At 43.6% G+C, this 20,926-nt stretch overlaps 1 protein-coding gene across 9 annotated transcripts in view; it reads left to right on the top strand.

The window, feature by feature from the left end:
- LOC141129359 (nectin-1-like) overlaps positions 1-20,926 on the top strand; it is a 130,991-nt gene that overhangs the window by 9,098 nt on the left and 100,967 nt on the right. For all 9 annotated transcript variants that reach the window (XM_073617346.1, XM_073617348.1, XM_073617347.1 and 6 more), the window contains exons 2-3: positions 7,888-8,232; positions 15,131-15,436. In XM_073617346.1, the coding sequence (XP_073473447.1) occupies positions 7,888-8,232; positions 15,131-15,436 (651 nt within the window). The remainder of the gene's footprint in view (positions 1-7,887; positions 8,233-15,130; positions 15,437-20,926) is intronic.

Here is a 20,926-nt window from a genome sequence, read left to right as displayed (position 1 = left end):
CGGCGTGGGGGTCCCCCCAAAATCCATACCAGACCCTTATCTGAGCACGCAGCCCGGCCGGTCAGGAATGGGGGTGGGGACGAGCTAGCGCCCCCCCCCCTTCCTGGACCGCACCAGGCCGCATGCCCTCAAGATGGGGGGTGGATGCTTTGGGGCATGGGGGGCGCCCTGCGGCCCCCCACCCCAAAGCATCTTGTCCCCATGTTGATGAGGACAAGGGCCTCTTCCCGACAACCCTGGCAGTTGGTTGTCGGGGTCTGCGGGCGGGGGGCTTATCGGAATCTGGGAGCCCCCTTTAATAAGGGGGCCCCCAGATCCCGGCCCCCACCCTATGTGAATGAGTATGGGGTACATGGTACCCCTACCCATTCACCTAGGGAAAAAAGCGTCAATAAAAAACACAGTACACAGGTTTTTAAAATAATTTATTAGGCAGCTCCGGGATCTTCTTCCGACTTCGGGGGTCTCTCCGGCGTCTCCTCCCGGTGCCCTGATCTTTTGCCGGCTCCTCCGCTATCTTCTGCAGCTCAATTGCTAGCGGTGGTCCGGACTTCTGCCTTCTTCTTTTCTTCCAGAGATGTTGACACGACGCTCTCTCCAGCTGCAATGGTCTCTGAACGCTCCGCAACGGACTTATATAGGCGGTGACCCCGCCCCCTTATGCTGTCACAGTCCCTGGGCATACTGTGACGTTTTAGGAGGTGTGGTCACCAGGTGATGACCACGCCCCCTTGTCGGCACAGTCCCAGCATGCCCCGGGACAGTGACCTCATAAGGGGGCGGGGTCACCGCCTATATAAGTCCATTGCGGAGCGTTCAGAGACCATTCCAGCTGGAGAGAGCGTCGTGTCAACATCTCTAGAAGAAAAGAAGAAGGCAGAAGGCAGGAGGCAGAAGTCCGGACCACCGCTAGCAATTGAGCTGCAGAAGATAGCGGAGGAGCCGGCAGAAGATCAGGACACCGGGAGGAGACGCCGGAGAGACCCCCGAAGTCGGAAGAGGACCCCCAAAGTCAGAAGAAGACCCCGGAGCTGCCTAATAAATTATTTTAAAAACCTGTGTACTGTGTTTTTTATTGACACTTTTTTCCCTAGGTGAATGGGTAGGGGTACCATGTACCCCATACTCATTCACAAAGGGTGGGGGGCCGGGATCTGGGGGCTCCCTTATTAAAGGGGGCTCCTGGATTCCGATAAGCCCCCCGCCCGCAGACCCCGACAACCAACGGCCAGGGTTGTCAGGAAGAGGCCCTTGTCCTCATCAACATGGGGACAAGGTGCTTTGGGGTGGGGGGCCCGGCAGGGTGCCCCCCATGCCCCAAAGCACCCACCCCCCCATGTTGAGGGCATGCGGCCTGGTACGGTCCAGGAGGGGGGGGGGGGTGCTCGCTCGTCCCCACCCCCTTTCCTGATCGGCCGGGCTGCGTGCTCGGATAAGGGTCTGGTATGGACTTTGGGGGGGACCCCATGCCGATTTTTCGGCGTAGGGGGTTCCCCTTAGATCCATACCAGACCTAAGGGCCTGGTATGCCCCTGGGGGGGGGAACCCACGCCGGTTTTTTCATTTAAAACTTGGCGTGGCGTTCCCCCTCTGGATTCATACCAGACACCTGTCAGCACTGCTTGTCGCTCATCGGGAAAGGAAAAAAAAGTTTTCCTTTCCCGATCTGCGAGCCAGGCTTGTGCTTACAAAGTCGTACTGAAGTCGTGTCTATATTATTCAGGCACGATTTGCATGCTACTTCAGGGTTTAACATTGAGGTCTATGGAGTACAACTCGCATAGAAGTTGGACCAAAGTAGTGCAGGGACTACTTTCAGGTCGGCTCGACTTAAAGTCGTGCCAATATGAATGGTAGTCATTGAAAATCATGGAGAATGACTTGTCATACGATTTTGCAGTACAAAATCGTGGGACAAGTCGTATAAGTGTGAAAAGGGCCTAAGTAAAAAACACCAAATATCGGCCGATATATCGGTCGACCTCTAATAAACAGGCATATCAATGAATCCATAACGCCCAGCGGGATGCCTCCTAGGAGTGAAGACAGCTGCAGGTGGAAGTTTCAGCCAACCAGCGGTGGGAAACACTGTGTCTCTGATCCAAGATGGAGGACTGTGCTGTCAGGACCAACATGGAATCCAGGCATCCGGAAGTGACATCCGAGTGGGCGGGGCATGTTTCGGAGCATGCCCAGTCGCTCCTTCTTAAAGCGATGCATAGTAGTCCATTATGTGTCACTTACCTGACACAGGAGCCTGCGATGTCACCGCTGTCCCCTCTGCTACGGAGCGTCCATCTTCTTTCCGGGTATCGTGGCTCCGGCGCTGTGATTGGCTGGAGCCACAATGACGTCACTCCCGCGCATGCGCACGGGAGCCGCCACTAATGGCATATCGCTGTTAGCAGCGGCATGCTCAGTGCGCCTGCGTGCCGCTGTCTACGGCGCATGCGCCGTAGACAGCGGTGCCTGTCTTTTTGCAAATATCTCCAAACCGTGTAGGTTTAGGAGATATTTCTTGGACCTACAGGTAAGCCTTAATCTAGGCTTACCTGTAGGTCAAAGTGGTCTGTAAGGGTTTACAACCACTTTAGTCTCCTTGTTATCCAGAGCGCCCTATTCGTCACACTCCTTGAACACAATGGGGGGTTGATGTACTAAAACCGGAGAGTGCAAAATCTGGTGCAGCTCTGTATGGGGAGCCAATCGGCTTCTAACTTCAGCTTGTTCAATGAAGCTTTGACAATAAAACCTGGAAGCTGATTGGCTGCCATGCACAGCTGCACCTGATTTGCACTCTCCAGTTTTAGTAAATCAACCCGCATGTAATACAGAGTGCAGTGTTTAGGATTATGTGCCCCTTACATTGCTAATCTGTGCACGGGGGGAGAAGAAAATTCACTGGTGTTTGTGGTCAGTGGGGGGGAAATTCCATACGTCATTGGTCGGGGGTGAGGTTTACGGAACTCCCTGCATTTTTGATAAATACAAGGGAAAAACTGCTCGGTGCCATTGGTCAGTAGAAGGAAATAAAGATGCCCCACCACTGATGGTGAATGGGATCAAAAATAGACCTGTGCCTGTAATGGGGGAGAATGCTGCCACGCCAATGTTTTCTCATGGGGAAGAAATGCCCAACTACAAGTCCCAGCACTAGGGTTGCCACCTCATCCCTTTAAAACCGAACACATATGAATTACACAGGTTCTGTAGCTGATTAAGTTGACAATTAAACTCACTTGGTGCCTTATGTGCATGAAATTAGCCTCAGAACCTATGTAATTCATATGTGTTCAGATTTAAAGGGATGAGGTGGCAACTCTACCCAGCACACTATACCTGCCTTTCTCCTCTCTCTGTGGAACTACAAGTCCCAGCACACTATACCTGCCTTTCTCCTCTCTCTGTGGAACTACAAGTCCCAGCACACTATACCTGCCTTTCTACTCTCCCTGTAGAACTACAAGTCCCAGCACACTATACCTGCCTTTCTACTCTCCCTGTAGAACTACAAGTCCCAGCACACTATACCTGCCTTTCTCCTGTCTGTAGAACTACAAGTCCCAGCACACTATACCTGCCTTTCTCCTGTCTGTAGAACTACAAGTCCCAGCACACTATACCTGCCTTTCTACTCTCCCTGTAGAACTACAAGTCCCAGCACACTATACCTGCCTTTCTACTCTCCCTGTAGAACTACAAGTCCCAGCACACTATACCTTCCTTTCTCCTGTCTGTAGAACTACAAGTCCCAGCACACTATACCTGCCTTTCTCCTCTCTGTAGAACTACAAGTCCCAGCACACTATACCTGCCTTTCTCCTGTCTGTAGAACTACAAGTCCCAGCACACTATACCTGCCTTTCTCCTGTCTGTAGAACTACAAGTCCCAGCACACTATACCTGCCTTTCTCCTGTCTGTAGAACTACAAGTCCCAGCACACTATACCTGCCTGCCCATATCCCTGGAGCAATATAGGGAGGGGGGGGGGGGGGCTCTGGATGAGATGCAAACCCAAGAGCGGCTCAGTTCAGCGCGGCAGATGCCGGCGGCTGCGATTCCCACATTAACCACTTCAGCTCTTCCACTTGTAGAACCTTCCTAGACCTGAGTGCTTATTAATTCAGCTATAACCCAGGACGCAGGGCGCTACGACGCACACCATTTTGTGGGTTGTTCCGTGTAATGGTATGTGTTTTGAAGGTGCGTTGGGGTGCTATTCACAATGGATGGCACTCTATTGCAACTCAAGGGATGCAAATGGATCAACTCGAATTCAAGCATTATTTAAAATGTTGTGTATATCTGACACACTGATAAAAATGGCGAACAAAAACTAAAAAAGTTTACATATAACAGTATTTATAAAAATTAGAGGAATTAAAAAAAAAAAAAATTACTTGAGGGAGGAAGGGAGTGAAGGAGTTACCGGTAATTAGAGTAGACTTTTTATTTTTCAGTCGTGGCTTTCCAGACCACTCCTGGGAATCGTTCAAGTGTTGCCACCTGTGCACTCTCTATGGACAGGAGCTGATTTTAGATTACTGCTGTGTACCCCGAGGGCCTGGTGATGATAAGGGCATATGTGCCGGGAAGCTGTTTATGTGCTGAGAGAGTGCCTCCCCTAAATTTGTATTATTATATATTATATATTATTATATATATTGTATTAAATTTGTATTTGTATTATTCTTTTGGTGGTATTTAATCACCACTGGGTGTTTAATTTTTTTTTTTTGCAAAGTAAAAAAAAAAAAAAAATCAGAAAATGAAAAAAAAAAAAAGGTTTTCTTATTTACAAAATTTTACTAACAGAAACAAAGTAATTTTTCTCTTTCACTGATGTGCACTGATAGGTGGCACTGATGGGCACGGGTAGGCAGCATGGATAGGTGGCACTAATGTGCACGGGTAGGCAGCACGGATAGGTGGCACTGATGGGCAGCATGGATAGGTGGCACTGATGGGCACGGGTAGGCAGCACGGATAGGTGGCACTGATGGGCAGCATGGATAGGTGGCACTGATGGGCAGCATGGATAGGTGGCACTGATGGGCAGCACGGATAGGTGGCACTGATGGGCAGCACGGATAGGTGGCACTGATGGGCAGCATGGAAAGGTTGGAACTGATGGGCAGTATGGATAGGTGGCACTGATGGGCAGCATGGATAGGTGGCACTGATGGGCAGCACGGATAGGTGGCACTGATGGGCAGCACGGATAGGCGGCACTGATATGTAGCACTGATGGGCGTCATCGGCTTTTTCCCAAGATCGGTGATGCGCCGTGTCCCAGGAGAACAATGCACCACCGATCGCCACACTGCATGCCCCCACTGGCGCGCAAGCGCAGCGAGAGTTGGACAATGTCATATGATGACATTCCAGAACAAGAGAGCCGCCGCCCATCATTTGTCAATACGGTGGGAGGTGGTTAAAGTCGTGTTCCACCCAAAAAAAACAAAATGTCATTAAAGTTTTGCCTTTTAGTTACACTTTAATAACCACTTGAAGACCAGGTCTTTCCTGATTACTTAGAGCATACATACATACATACATACATATATATATATATAATAAAGTTTGAGAGGTTGCTGCACTTAAAAATTTTTTGCTTTCATTCCATCAAATCTTTAGAAAGGATTACAAAGCAAACAAAGTCCTTCAAGGCAAAATAGTTACGATCATCTGTTCAAAGATTACGTTTTGGGCTTGTTCGTTAACACCCTTCCTTAGATCAGTCAGAACACATCTGAGAGTTTTCACCACAATCATTTACTTAATATATATACACAAGTATCGTCACACATGGAATCAATATGGTTAATTACTCTCAACTTCAGTTCAACTAATGTTTATAGATACAAATTTTATACCATAGACACAGAAAATGGCTTATTCAAACGACTACTGGTCCCATTATCACATTGAATGGATGAACTAGAAGTTGACAATGTGATAATGGGATATATATATATATATTATCTATCGCACCCAGCCTTCGATTATAAATAAAAAAATAAATAAATAAAATTTTATATATAATTAATATATATATATTTTTTTTTTTTTTTTTGCAGAGACCCTAGAGAATAAAATGGCGGTCGTTCTAATTTTTTGTGTCACATCGTATTTGGCCAGCAGTTTTTCAAACAGTTTTTTTGGGGAAAAATACACTTTAATGAATTTTAATGCAAAAGAAACCCAATATAATACCCAATTTGTTGGTAAAATATAAAAGATGGTGTTACACTGAGTAGGTAGATATCTAACATGTCACACTGTAAAATGACAGCAAACCACGATACTTAAAAATGTTTACAGGCTACCAGTTTAGAGTTACAGAGGAGGTCTAGGGCTAGAATTCTTGTTCTCACTGTAACGTTCGGAAGAGATGCCTCACATGTGTAGTACGTGCGGGACCTACAGTATAGACGGGGGCTTCTTATGTGATAAGGGTCCTCTGATATAAAGGGGAGCTTTATATGTGATGAGGGGGACTCTGATAAAAAGGGGGCTTCTTATGTGATGGGGACCTCTGATATAAAGGGATGCTTCTTATGTGATGGGGACCTCTGATATAAAGGGGGGATTTTTATGTGATGGGGGGGGGTTCTGATTAAAAGGGATGCTTCTTATGTGATGGGGACCTTTGATAGAAATGGGAGCTTTTTATGTGATAGGGGGGTCTGATTAAAAGGGGGCTTCTTATGTGATGATGGCCCTCTGATGTAAAGGGGGGGCTTCTTATGTGAGAGGGGACCTCTAAAATAAAGGGGGCTTCTTATGCGAGAGAGGACCTCTGATATAAAGGGGGCTTTCTTATGTGATAGGGGACCTGATATATCTGATATATGGGGGAGCTTGTCATATGATGGTGGACCTCTATATCAGAGGGCCATTATCACACAAGAAGCCCTCTTTATATCAAAGAGGAGCTTTGTATGTGATTGGGAACCTATGATATAAAGGGGAGCTTCATATGTCATGGGGTAGCTGTGATAAAGGGGAGCTTCGTAATGTGATGAAGGACCTCTGATATAAAGGGGTGCTTGTTATATGATGGGGGACCTCTGAAATAAAGAAGAGCTTTGTTTGTGATGCGGGATCTATGATATAAAGGGGAGATTCTTATGTGATGGGGGACCTCTGATATAAAGGGGAACTTCTTAGGCAATGGGGGGGCTCTGACAAAAAGGGGGCTTTTATGTGATGAGGGGCCTCTGATATAAAGGGGAGCTTGTCATATGATGGTGGACCTCTGATATAAAGGGGGGCTTCTTGTGTAATAATGGACCTCTGATATAGAGGGGGGGCTTCTTCTGTGATGAGGGACCTCTGATAAAAAGGGGGGGTGTCTTATGTGATGAGGGACCTCTGATATAAAGGGGGGCTTATTATGTGATAGGGGAGCTTTTGTATGTTATGAGGGGCCTCTGATATAAAGGGGAGCTTTGTATGTTATGAGGGACCTCTGATATAAAGGGGAGCTTGTCATATGATGGTGGACCTCTGATATAAAGGGGGGCTTCTTGTGTGATAATGGACCTCTGATATAGAGGGGGGGCTTCTTCTGTGATGAGGGACCTCTGATAAAAAGGGGGGTGTCTTATGTGATTGGGCATCTGTGCCATAAAGGGAGGGGGCTTTTTATGTGATGGGGTAACACATGATATAAAGGGGGCTTCATATGTGCACCACAGTGATGATCATTTTTGATTATTGAATTCTTTTTTCAAACATTTTTAAACGACTTTTTGATTTCTTTAGAAGTGTACCAGTTCTCAGTCCTCTGTGATTGGCTGAGGTTCGTGGCTCAGCATGGCTCTTCCAATCCACAAAGCTGTTGCTTATTCCTCTCCCTCCCTGTTTTTTTTTTTTTGCAGTGATCGTAGAAAAGAATGTGCAGGCCTGGGTCGGATCCGATGCTATTCTGAAATGCACCGTTAAGCTCTCAGGGGGGACAGAAACTCAGGAGAAGGTAACCCAAGTCACCTGGTGGAGGAATGAAAACGGACAGAATGTGGACTTTCTCACCTTTGGGGAAGAGAACAAGTTGCGGAAACTGACTCCTTTTGCAAAATCGAAAGTGGATTACCTGGGGAATGAACATACAGATGGATCAATCAGGATCCGGGATGTCTCCTTGAACGATGAGAGTGTCTATACTTGTATCTTCACCATCTACCCATTGGGAACTTTTCAGAATACAACCACTCTAACTGTACAAGGTGAGCGCCGCATGGAAAACATATCGGTGTTGGCCTTGTGAAACGATTGATGAAAGATTGCTGTGAATATATTTTATGGAATGATTGTTGGGCCTAGTTTATATCTGTGGATCCAAGGCCAGTAGAAATAGACGGTTGAGCCGTCTAAAGGCAAAACTTTTCTTTTTTTTTGGATAGAATGCGCACGGAGGGATTAGAACCACTGTCAGTTTTTATTGCAGTCTGGGCCCCCATTAGGGAGATTCCCCCTCTCTATTTGTCCTGTTTACCATTATCATTGAAAGTGAAAGTAAAAAAAAAAATCCCAAATTTTGGGTTGTCCCCAGAAAAGTAATGGAGGATATATCTTCCAGTGGGGACACTAGTTCTGGTGACCTGGGGGTCCCTATTTTGTAGGGATTTCCTTTCACTTCCTGTTTGGCTATGGGACAGGAAGTAAAGGGAAATCTCTGCAGATGGTGAAAAAAAAATCTGACGGGTTATAACCCTCCCTTACTCTATCCAAAATTGGGGGGGGGGGGGGGGGAGTTTTGCCTATAGTTTTACTTTAACTGGTGATTGCTTGGTCATGCAACAACTTACCCAAATTAAATTTTATATAATTTTTTTTTTCATTCACGCAAAAAGAGCTTTCTTTTGGTGGTATTTGATCAAAGAAGAAAATGTAGCCAGCAATTCTAGTAAACCAAATAGAAAGTCTTTATTGATACATACAGGTACGGAACAGGAACAATAAAACACTAACGCGTTTTGGCACAAAAATGCTACGATCAAGGCCTTCAGGCCGAAACGCGTTGGCTATTTTATTGTTCCTGTCTCGTACCTGTATGTAGCAATAAAGACTTTCTATTTGGATTACTGGAGTTGCTGGCTACATTTCTTCTGAGACGTCTAGTATCATAGATGGATACCTTTTCAGCCTGAGCACCCAATGAAAGGCTCCAGTCCAGACTCAAGAACCTCCCCCTGCTTTCGTGTCTTTTTGTCTCTGTGATATTTGATCACCACTGGGTTTTTTATTATATAAACAAAAAAAAAGACTGAAAATTTAGAAAAAAGATATTTTCTACTTTGTTATAAAACATATCCAGTAAAACCTAATTTCTTCAGAAGTTTAGCCAAAATTTATTCTGCTACGTGTCTTAGTTTAAAAAAAACAAAAAAAACGAAAACACCCAATTAGTTTATATTAATTGGTTTGTGTGAAAGTTATAGTGTCTACAAACTATGATATAAATTAGTGGCGCACCAAAATGAAAACTTCAGTGCTGAAACCAAAAATTCAGGATGCACATGGCTAAAACCAAAATTTATGCTTAAAAAAATAAATGAAAAAATAAATATAAAAAAAAAAAAATATATACAATATATATATATATACTATATATATATATATATATATATATATATATATATATATATATATATATATATATATATATATATATATATATATATATATTTATTTATTTATATATATATATATATATATATATATATATATAAATATAATTATAAAACCAGGCCATTTTTTGCGATTCGGCGCTGCGTCACTTTAAAAAAAAAAGCAACAATTTTGAAAAAACAATATTTTTTACTTTTTGCTATAATGAATATCCCCAAAAATATATATATATAAAAAAAAATTTCTTTCTCAGTTTAGACCGATATGTATTCTTCTACATATTTTTGGTAAAAAAAAAAAAAATCGTATATTGGTTGGTTTGCGCAAAAGTTATAGCGTCTACAAAATAGGGTATAGTTTTATGTCATTTTTATTTGTAATGGCGGCGATCTGCGATTTTTATCAAGACCGCGATATTATAGCGGACACAGCAGACACTTTTGACACTATTTTGGGACCAGTGACATTTATACAGCGATCAGTGCTATAAAAATGCACTGATTACTGTGTAAATGACACTGGCAGGGAAGGGGTTAACACTAGGGGGCGATCAAGGGGTTAAGTGTGTCTTAGGGAGTGATTCCAACTGTGGGGGGGATGGGCTCACTACAATATGACAGCGATCACTGCTCCCGATGACAGGGAGAAGTAGGTCTGTCATGTAGCTAGGCAGAACAGGGAAATGCCTTGTTTACATAGGCATCTCCCCGTTCTGCCGCTCCGTGTCACGATCGGGGCCCCCGGCAGACATCGAGTCTGCGGGCACAGACACGGAGTACGCGGCGGGCGCGCGCCCACAATGCCGCGTCTCAAAGTGGACATACAGGTACGCCCATTTGCGCTGCTGTGCCATTGTGCCGACGTACCGTCGCTTTTAAGGAGCTCCGTAAGCGCTGCCCATTCAATTCAATGGGACAGGGTGTTTTCGGAGCGCTTTTTACAGGGCTCCAAACCCGCCCCAAAGATGCTGCTTCCAGGACTTTTTCTAATGTCTGCCCCAGGGTAAAAGCACTCATTGCAAATAAATGGGAGGCAGTTTTCAGGCGCTAAAATGCTTGAAAACTGCCTCAGTGTGAAGGGGGTTCTAAGGAGAAGAAACAGCCAGACCACTGCTCTGTGTACAGAGTTCTGTGTGTTTGTAAAGACAGAACTCTGTGATTGGCTACAGCCGATCAGCAGGTTTCAGCAAAAATAAATTTAGCAAAAATCGTTTCAATCGTTGGCTGAAACCTGCTGACAAACTGTGATTGGACACAGCACGGGTCCGCAGGTGATGTGTGCCCGTAAATCGCTTGATGACTGTAATATATATATATATACAGTGGGGACGGAAAGTATTCAGACCCCCTTAAATTTTTCACTCTTTGTTATATTGCAGCCATTTGCTAAAATCATTTAAGTTCATTTTTCCTCATTAATGTACACACAGCACCCCATATTGACAGAAAAACACAGAATTGTTGACATTTTTGCAGATTTATTAAAAAAGAAAAACTGAAATATCACATGGTCCTAAGTATTCAGACCCTTTGCTCAGTATTTAGTAGAAGCCCCCTTTTGATCTAATGCAGCCATGAGACTTTTTGGGAAAGATGCAACAAGTTTTTCACACCTGGATTTGGGGATCCTCTACCATTCCTCCTTGCAGATCCTCTCCAGTTCTGTCAGGTTGGGTGGTAAACGTTGGTGGACAGACATTTTTAGGTCTCTCCAGAGATGCTCAATTGGGTTTAAGTCAGGGCTCTGGCTGGGCCATTCAAGAACAGTCACGGAATTGTTGTGAAGCCACTCCTTCCTTATTTTAGCTGTGTGCTTAGGGCCATTGTCTTGTTGGAAGGTAAAATTTAGGCCCAGTCTGAGGTCCTGAGCACTCTGGAGAAGGTTTTCGTCTAGGATATCCCTGTACTTGGCCGCATTCTCCACACATACCGCTTAGAATTAAGGCCAAAAAGTTCTATCTTGGTCTCATCAGACCAGAGAATCTTATTTCTCACCATCTTGGAGTCCTTCAGGTGTTTTTTTAGCAAACTCCATGCGGTCTTTCATGTGTCTTGCACTGAGGAGAGCCTTCCGTCGGGCCACTCTGCCATAAAGCCCCGACTGGTGGAGGGCTGCAGTGATGGTTGACTTTCTACAACTTTCTCCCATCTCCCGACTGCATCTCTGGAGCTCAGCCACAGTGATCTTTGGGTTCTTCTTTACCTCTCTCACCAAGGCTCTTCTCCCCCCGATAGCTCAGTTTGGCCGGACGGCCAGCTCTAGGAAGGGTTCTGGTTGTCCCAAATGTCTTCCATTTAAGGATTATGGAGGCCACTGTGCTAATAGGAACCTTAAGGGCAGCAGAACTTTTTGTGTAACCTTGGCCAGATCTGTGCCTTGCCACAATTCTGTCTCTGAGCTCTTCAGGCAGTTCCTTTGACCTCATGATTCTCATTTGCTCTGACATGCACTGTGAGCTGTAAGGTCTTATATAGACAGGTGTGTGGCTTTCCTAATTAAGTCCAATCAGTATAATCAAACACAGCTGGACTCAAATGAAGGTGTAGAACCATCTCAAGGATGATCAGAAGAAATGGACAGCACCTGAGTTAAATATATGAGTGTCACAGCAAAGGGTCTGAATACTTAGGACAATGTGATATTTCAGTTTTTCTTTTTTAATAAATATTCAAAAATGTCAACAATTCTGTGTTTTCGTGTCAATATGGGGTGCTGTGTGTACATTAATGAGGAAAAAAAATGAACTTAAAGAGGAGTTCCCATTTAAAAAAAAAAAAAAAAAATTAAAATATGCAGCTACAAAAACTGCAGCTGCTGACTTTTAATAATCGAACTCTTACCTGTCCCAGGGTCCAGCGATGCAGGGGATAGAAGCCCCGCTTGTCTCCCCCTCCCCGTTCGACAGCGCCGGCATTGCAAATGTGGGCGCCCGGCTGTGGCGCCCACAGTTGCAATGCCACACACACATACACAGTGGCAAATCGGCTCTGCTGTGATTTTACACAGCAGATCTCGATCAGCAGGTGCCGGCCAATAGATTACTGCTGGCACCCGGCGATCATCCAGAACACGTACAGGACCGGGATCTGCGTATACAAACAAGGCGGCGCTCTTTCCTGTCTAAATGGATTCACTTTCCCTGCAAAACAAGAAATGAAATCGATTACTTCCCTTAGTAAAAGCAGCACATACAATACACCAAAACACTGGCTAGGCACACTTTTAACCCCTTGATTGCCCCTGATGTTTAACCCCTTCCCAGCCAGTGTCATTAGTACAGTGACAGTGCATATTTTTAGCACTGATCATATTTATAGCGAAAAAAAAAACCGCAAAGGTGACCAAATATTACCAAAAGAAAGCTCTATTTGTGGGGAAAAGAATGGCATAAACTTTTTTTTTGGGTACAGCGTTGCATGACCGCGCAATTGTCAGTTAAAGTAATGCAGTGCCATATCGCAAAAAATGGCCTGGTCATGAAGGGGGGGGGGGTGTGCGGGGTAAATCTTCCGTAGGTCATGTGGTTAAAGAGGAAGAATACTCTGCTGTTTTTCTTTTTTGTTTTTCTTTTTACCTGCAAAGTAAAGGCATAATGTGACACTTTCTCATATAAGCACTGCGCTATTGAACTGAATATAAATATACGTGCTGCTACTTAAAACGCAAAATAATAAAACAAAGGGTGAACAACAATGTAAAAAAAAAAAAGAATCAATTGTGAAAATAGCGCAACTCTTCACAAAGTGGAAAATTTTGAACACCGTAGATCCTTCACCAACACTCTGAGCATCAAGTTTCGGTTGCCGTGTAGCCACACCCCTGACATGTTTTGTTACTTCCAACTTCAAAATTTTCAACTTTGTGAAGAGTTGCACTATTTTTCACAATTGATTCTTTTTTGATATTTGAATTTATTTATGATAGACAATTATTTTTGAATTTTTTATGGACACGTTTGAATAATTTTGATTTTGCGTTACTGTGATTGCGTAGATTGACACTACATTGTTTTTCACCCTTTTGTTTTACAATATGACGCTTACCTGCAAATGAAGCCCCCCCTGTCGTCCCCGCTGGAGGCCGCATCCATCTTTGCCTGTCCTTCCTTCCGCGGACTCTGGCCGCGTGACGTTGCTCCTGCGCATGTGCGTGGGAGCCACCAGTCACGGCACAGGGCTCTGAAGAAACGGCACCAGCGGCCGTTCCTTCAGAGCGTGTGCACCAATGACATAATCAGCGCAGTATACAGTAAATAAGAGATATTTACAGTACCTATAGGCAAGTCTATAATAAGGCTTACTTATAGGTACAAATTTTACCTCTTTTAACCACTTAAGGACCAAAATGTTTTACCCCCTTCCTGACCTGGCCATTTTTTGCGATACGGCACTGTGTCACTTTAACTGACAATTGTGCAGTCTTGCGACACTGTACACAAATAAAATTGATGTCCTTTTTTTTTTCCCTACAAATAGAGCTTTCGTTTGGTGGTATTTGGTCACCTTTTGCGGTTTTTATTTTTTGCGCTATAAACCTAAAGACAGACAATTTTGAAAAAAAATATATATATACTTTTTGCTATAATAATAATAATAATAATAATAATAAAAAAAGAGAAAAATAAAATTTCTTCATCAGTTTAGGCTGATATATGTATTCTTCTATATATTTTTGGTGAAAAAAAAAAATCGCAATAAGCGTATATTGATTGGTTTGCACAGAAGTTATAGCGTCTACAAAATAGGGGATAGATTTATGGCATTTTTATAATATTATTATTATTATTATTATTATTATTATTATTATTATTATTATTATTTTTTTTTACTAGTAATGGCGGCGATTCCAATTTTTTTTTCTTTTTATTGGGATTGCGGTGGACAGATCGGACACTTCTGACACCTTTTGGGACCACTGACATTTACACAGCGTTCAGAGCTAAAAATACCCACTGATTTACTGTATAAATGTTACTGGCAGGGAAGGGGTTAACACTGGGGGGAATCAAGGGGTTAAATGTTCCCAAGAGTGTTTCTAACTGGGCGGGGGGGACTGCCTGGAGGAGGAGACCGATTGCTGTTCATACTTAGTATGAACAGCAGATCTTTCTCCTCTCTCCTGACAGAACAGAGATCTGTTTGTTGACATTGACAGATCTCCATTCTGTCTCTCTTAGGAGCGATCGCGGGCTCCTGGCGTACATCGCGGCCGCCGGCCACGCGCGTCGGCTCCTTCGTCTTGCCGCCAGTGAACGCGCGCGCCCCCTAGTGGTCTTAAAGTGGCCGATGTACAGCTACGTCAATTTTGCCCAGGGGGGCCAACCTGCCGCAGTATAACGGCAGCGGCTGGTCCTCTAGTGGTTCATAGAACATAGGTGAGTCTACTGAGTCCAGTAGCGGGTCGGTCCCAATCATCTGTCTGGTTGCACATTATAATAGTTCTTTTGGCACTATCTAGTGAGATGACTTACATACTGTATCTTTGTGGTTTCAGCTAAACCGGACGTCCGCGTGGAACCTCCACCAGATCCGGCGGTGGCGAAGCTGCCATATCAGACTGTGGCTATTTGTGTGGCCGGAGCAGCCAAGCCAGCGGCGAATATTACTTGGTGGACGGACGGGTTGGATTATAATTCATCGGAGCGTGCATTTCAGAACGGTAACGGGACGGTGACCACCGAGAGTCAGCTAAAAATGGTCCCGGGGGCCGGAATAAAGGACCGTATTGTGACTTGTATCGTCTCACAAGGGTTGGCGTTACCGCAGACCGAGAAGAAGCTGAATATACAGAACCTTCAATGTAAGTAAGACAAAGACTGGACTGTGCTGTGGGAATAGAGACCTTGTACAGCAGGGGAGTCATTGTTGACTTTTCATGCAAAAGTTTCTATTTGTGTCAGAACTATGATTGCACGGAGTACAGTAGAAGCAGGCTACGGACATTCCAATGTCCACAAAATCCTATCCAGCAGTAAATGAGCCTTAAAGGGGTTGTAAAGGTTAAAAAAAAAAAAAAAATATCATACTTACCTCCACTGTGCAGCTCATTTTGCAGAGAGTGGCCCCGAACCTCGTCTTCTGGGGTCCCTCGGCGGCTCCTCCCATCAGCTAACCCCCCTCTGGGAAGCGCTCTCCCAAGGGGGTTAGCTTGCGGGCGCGCTCCCGTGATACAGAGGCGAACGCATACACAAGTCGCGCCCGCAAATGTAAATGGTAATTAAGACCACGCATGTGAGGCATCGCCGCGATTGTTGGAGCGAGAGCAATAATTCTACCACAAGACCTCCTCTGTAACTCTAAACAGGTAACCTGCAGAAACTTTTAAAGCCTCGCTTATGGAGATTTTTAAGTACCATAGTTTGTCGCCATTCCACGAGCGTGCCCAGTTTTAAAGCGTGACATGTTGGGTATCTATTTACTCGGCGTAACATCATCTTTCACGTTATAGAAAAAAATTGAGCTAACGTTACTGTGTTTTTTATTTATTTATTTTTTTGATTTTTTGTTTTTGTTTTTTTTTTATTCATGAAAGTGTATTTCTTCCAAAAAAAAATGCATTTGAAAGAGCGCTGCGCAAATACAGTGTAACAAAAAATACTGCAACGATCGCCATTTTATTCTCTCGGGTCTCTGCTAAATATATATATATATACCGTATATACTCGAGTATAAGTCGAGTTTTTCAGCACATTTTATTGTGCTGAAAGTGCCCCCCTCGGCTTATACTCGAGTCAAGCACTTTTCTGCAGCAAAAAAATGTCATTTTCCGAACCGAAGCTGGGGTTCTTAGCACCAAGTGGCCCCAAGATACGGGGCCCCAAAATCGGTTCGGAAAATGTCATTCTCTGCTGCAGAAAAGTGCTTGACATTTTCTGAACTGACTTTGGGGCCCTGTATCTCTGGGCCATTTAGTGCTAGGAACCCCAAATTTGGTGTACAAACCCAGTACCACAACATATCCAGAGCTGGAGTTCCTAGCACCAAGTGGCCCCGAGATACGGGGCCCCAAAATAGGTTCGGAAAATGTCTTTCTCTGTTGCAGAAAAGTGCTTGACATTTTCTGAACTGATTTTTGGGGCCCTGTATCTCGGGACCACTTGGTGCTAGAAACTCCAGCTTTGGATATTTTATGGTGCTAGTTCCACTGGGTTTGCACACCAAATTTGGGGTTCCTAGCATTAAGTGGCCCCGAGATACGGGGCCCCAAAGTCGATTAACTGTGTCCATCTGCAGCAATGTCATTTCGGGACCCTTTGGGTTCAGAGACCCCAAATTTTGGCTGCAGCTAGGGGGCATCTAGGAACCCTTAACTACCAAGTTTGACGTTCGGGGGACCTATGGCTGCAAATGGGCACAGTGAGGCTGCAAATGGGCACAGTGAGGCTGCAAATGGGCATTGTTGACCCTCTTTTCCACTTACAGTAGCTGCGCATTTCTCACCCTCGTCTTATACTCGAGTCAATAAGTTTTTCCCATTTTTTTGTGGTAAATTAGGTGCCTTATACTCGAGTATATATATATATATATATATATATATATATATATATATATATATATGTAATGTAAAATATCAGGTGTACAAAAATCCGCCCACTCATACACCCAAAAACGCTGCGCTGATGGAAAAAAAGTTAAATCTGAGCTGCTGCTTAAATAATAACAAACATAAATTAAAAATTGATTCACCATAAACTCACCCCAAGTGAACTCAAATTAGCAGCGCTAAACCAATCCCTAACCACAAAGGGTCATAAAGTGAAAAATTATGACCACAACACACTGGTTTACTGATTTGAGTTGATGCTGTGACAGTTTGCTGTGCTGTGCTATTTCTGAGCTTGCAGTGATTTTTAAAGAAGTGAGTTCAATGGTTGAGGGATTTGTTATTTTAAAATAAATATCAATACTTTATTGCACTATTGGAGTATTTTCTTTTTTTCATGCGGAGAGAGCTCTTTGGCATCATACTCTGGATATGTAAAGGTGTACCATTGGAGATCATATATTTCCCCTTATTGTGTGGGATAAAAGCTTGGTGGCCCTGACACGAGAGTGTGGGCAAAAGGAGCTGGTGAGTTTATTTACCTAAGGGGAGTGGATTCACAGTCACAGAGGTGCGGTGGAAGATTTTATTAAGTGGAAGATCTGCACTACATTACGTCACGGAATTTTTTTGGATTATTCATTTTTTTGAATTGTTTGTGGACACATATTTATTTTTTCATTCTATATATTTTTTATATTTTTGTGGACTGATTCACATCGATTCACACTGCTTTTTGTTTATATATCATAGTTTGTGTGCACAGTTATGTTATTCACTTTAGTGGTTTGCGCACCATCTTCTGTGATCTCTTGATCATATCACGTGATGCACATTAATGGGGAGGAGTGATGTTATGATCATATATTTTTTGGTTGATATAAATTTTCATGATTTTTCACTTTATGACCCTTTGTGGTTAGGGATTGGTTTAGCGCTGCTAATTTGAGTTCACTTGGGGTGAGTTTATGGTGAATCAATTTTTAATTTTTATATATATATATATATATGTATATGTTTGGGGGTTCCAAGTAATTTTCTAGCAAAAAATACGGATTTTAACTTGTAAGAAACAAATGTCAGAAAAAGGCTTCGGCATGAAAGGGTTAGAACTTTATTTTCATTTTTTACTTGCTATTTTTTTTACCACAAAAGTGTAAAAAGTTTAACTTTTGTGAGCAGAGGGGGTGCCCCACTTCAAAGATTGTTTGTTTTTAATTTTTTTTTTCCTGTAGCTCAGCTTTAAAGAAAACCTTTCACAAGAGAACAAACAGCATAACATGAGCTTGATGAGAAAGTCTTCTGAGAATACAGATTTTCTGACACAGACAATGTGCCTATTCTCTGCATAGGGGCCCGGAGCAGGTGTTGGGTTGGGCCCCCCCCCCCCCCCCCCCCGGGGATTTCTGAAGGTGAACAAACAGCTTAAAAACAACAATTAAAAAAAAGTATTTTTTCGACTTAACTAAAGATTACAGAAAGAGCAAAGAGCGCAATGTGATGTACGCTAGATCTACTCTCATTACATTGAAGGCCCGCAGGAAGACCATAGAGAGGGTCAGCAGGAAGATTTTGTACTTTAATTATACTAATTAAGTGAAGTGAACCATGATGACAATACAGTAAGGAGCAGAAGGGGGTTCCTTGTGGTGGGGGCGACCAGTCCCTGGGGGGGGGGGGGGATACGCTTGGTTACCCCCCCCCGTGTCCCCAGCAAGGCCTAAAGTGTAGTTTCACATTTGCAGTCAAATTTGGGAAAGCCCCACTATATGGTCGTGTTCCCATTCGCACGACATGCTGGAAAACCGTTCCGAAAAAGGATCTTTAACCTTTTTAGGCCCCCCCCGTTCACATCTGGCAGTTTGGGTTCGCGGGCAGAATCGCCCCGCAAGTCTGTCCAGAAAGGGGCATGACCGAAAAAAAAGGTCCGCTGATCGGCACTTGACCAGCGTGTCCAGACAATGACTGAGGGCACTGACAGGGGTCATAGATCAACATTTGCAAGAGATAAAATTCCCTACATTATCAGAAGCAACTGTAACTAATCTGTACTTGGCAAACTATTTGAAAACGGTTTGAATTTGAAAACAATTCGAAATTGAAAACGATTCATATTAGAATTTCGTCTGAATTTTTTTTCCTTATTTCGGATTCGTTTAAATTCGGTACTATTCTAAATTAAAAGATCGCTGCGCAAATACAGTGTGACATAAAATATTGCAACGACCGCCATTTTATTCTCTAGGGTCTCTGCTAAAAAGTATATATTTAATATTTGGGGGTTCTAAGTAATTTTCTAGCAAAAATAAATAAATAAAATGATTTTTACCTTTTTTGTAAACAACAAACGGTATTGAAGTGGTTAAGGAAGGGAAGGATCCAGCATTGTGTTCCAGCTTCAGGCTAATATCATTAATAAATGAAGACATTAAAGTGGTCTTCCGGCCGAAATTATACTTTTTAAAATAAAAATACCCCTATAATACACAAGCTTAATGTATTCTAGTAAAGTTCGTTTGTAAACTAAGGTCTGTTTTGTTAGTTTATAGCAGTAGTTTGTTATTTTATAAACTTACAGCAGGCCGTGGCCATCTTAAGTGTGGGCATCTGAAGCCAGACTGTATTTCTTCCTGGATCTCATCCTTGCAGATCTCGCACATGCTCAGTGCCAAAAAGCCAATTTTTCCTCAGTTTAGGCCGATGCATATTCTTCTACATATTTTTGGTAATAAAATTAGCGTATTATGATTGGTTTGCGCAAAAGTTATAGCGTCTACAAAATAGGGGATAGATTTATAGCATTTTTATTATTATTATTATTTTTTTTTTTTACTAGTAATGGCGGCGATCTGCATTATTTAGTTTTTAATCGTGACTACGACATTATGGCGGACACATCGGACACTTTTGACACATTTTTGGGACAATTGGCATTTATACAGCGATCAGAGCTACAAAAATGCATTGATTTACTGTAAAAATGTCACTGGCAGTGAAGGGGTTAACATTAGGGGGCGATTAAGGGGTTAATTGTGTTCCCTCGTGTGTGTTCTAACTAAAGGAGGGAGGGGACTAGCTAGGGGAAGAGAGAGATCACTGTTCATACTTTGTATCTTCTCCCCTCGGAGAGCCGGGATCTCTGTGTTTACACACAGAGATCCCGGTTCTCGCCGTGTCACGAGCGATCGCGGGAGCCTGGTAGGTCATCGCGACCTCCGGGCACTCGCATCGGCTCCAGGGGCGAGCAGCGAGTGTGCGCCCCTAGTGATTGCGGGAGCCCGGCGGTCATCGCGACCTCCGGGCACTCGCATCGGCTCCAGGGGCGAGCAGCGAGCGTGCGCCCCTAGTGGGCACAAAATAGAATGCAACGTAACATGACGCCGATTCACGTAGCCGAGCCATGTTGCCACAGTACAACTGCGGCGGCTGGATGGCAAGCGGTTAAATTATACGCAAAAATATTGTCCGAAAGGCTGAAGCACTATATTCCAGATTGGATAGAGAAGGATCAAGCAGGCTTCATTCCTGGGAGGGAAGTGAGAGACCATAGATTGAGAACAATTCTTTTAATGCATAGAATTAAGAAAAGCACAAAAAAAAAAGTTCTTTCTCTGTCAGTTGATGCAGAAAAGGCTTTTGACAGATTTGTCTGGGATTACATGCTTGCCACTTTTGGGGTCGGGCCCGCGCATGTATACATATATTCCAAACCATCTGCTCAGGTGCGAGTGAATGGGACCCTATCGT

This window comes from Aquarana catesbeiana, linkage group LG02 (assembly GCF_042186555.1).
Source record: "Aquarana catesbeiana isolate 2022-GZ linkage group LG02, ASM4218655v1, whole genome shotgun sequence".
NCBI classification, from domain to species: domain Eukaryota; kingdom Metazoa; phylum Chordata; class Amphibia; order Anura; family Ranidae; genus Aquarana; species Aquarana catesbeiana.
The sequence above is the reverse complement of the archived record's forward strand: the minus strand, read 5'-3'. Positions and strand labels throughout refer to the sequence as shown.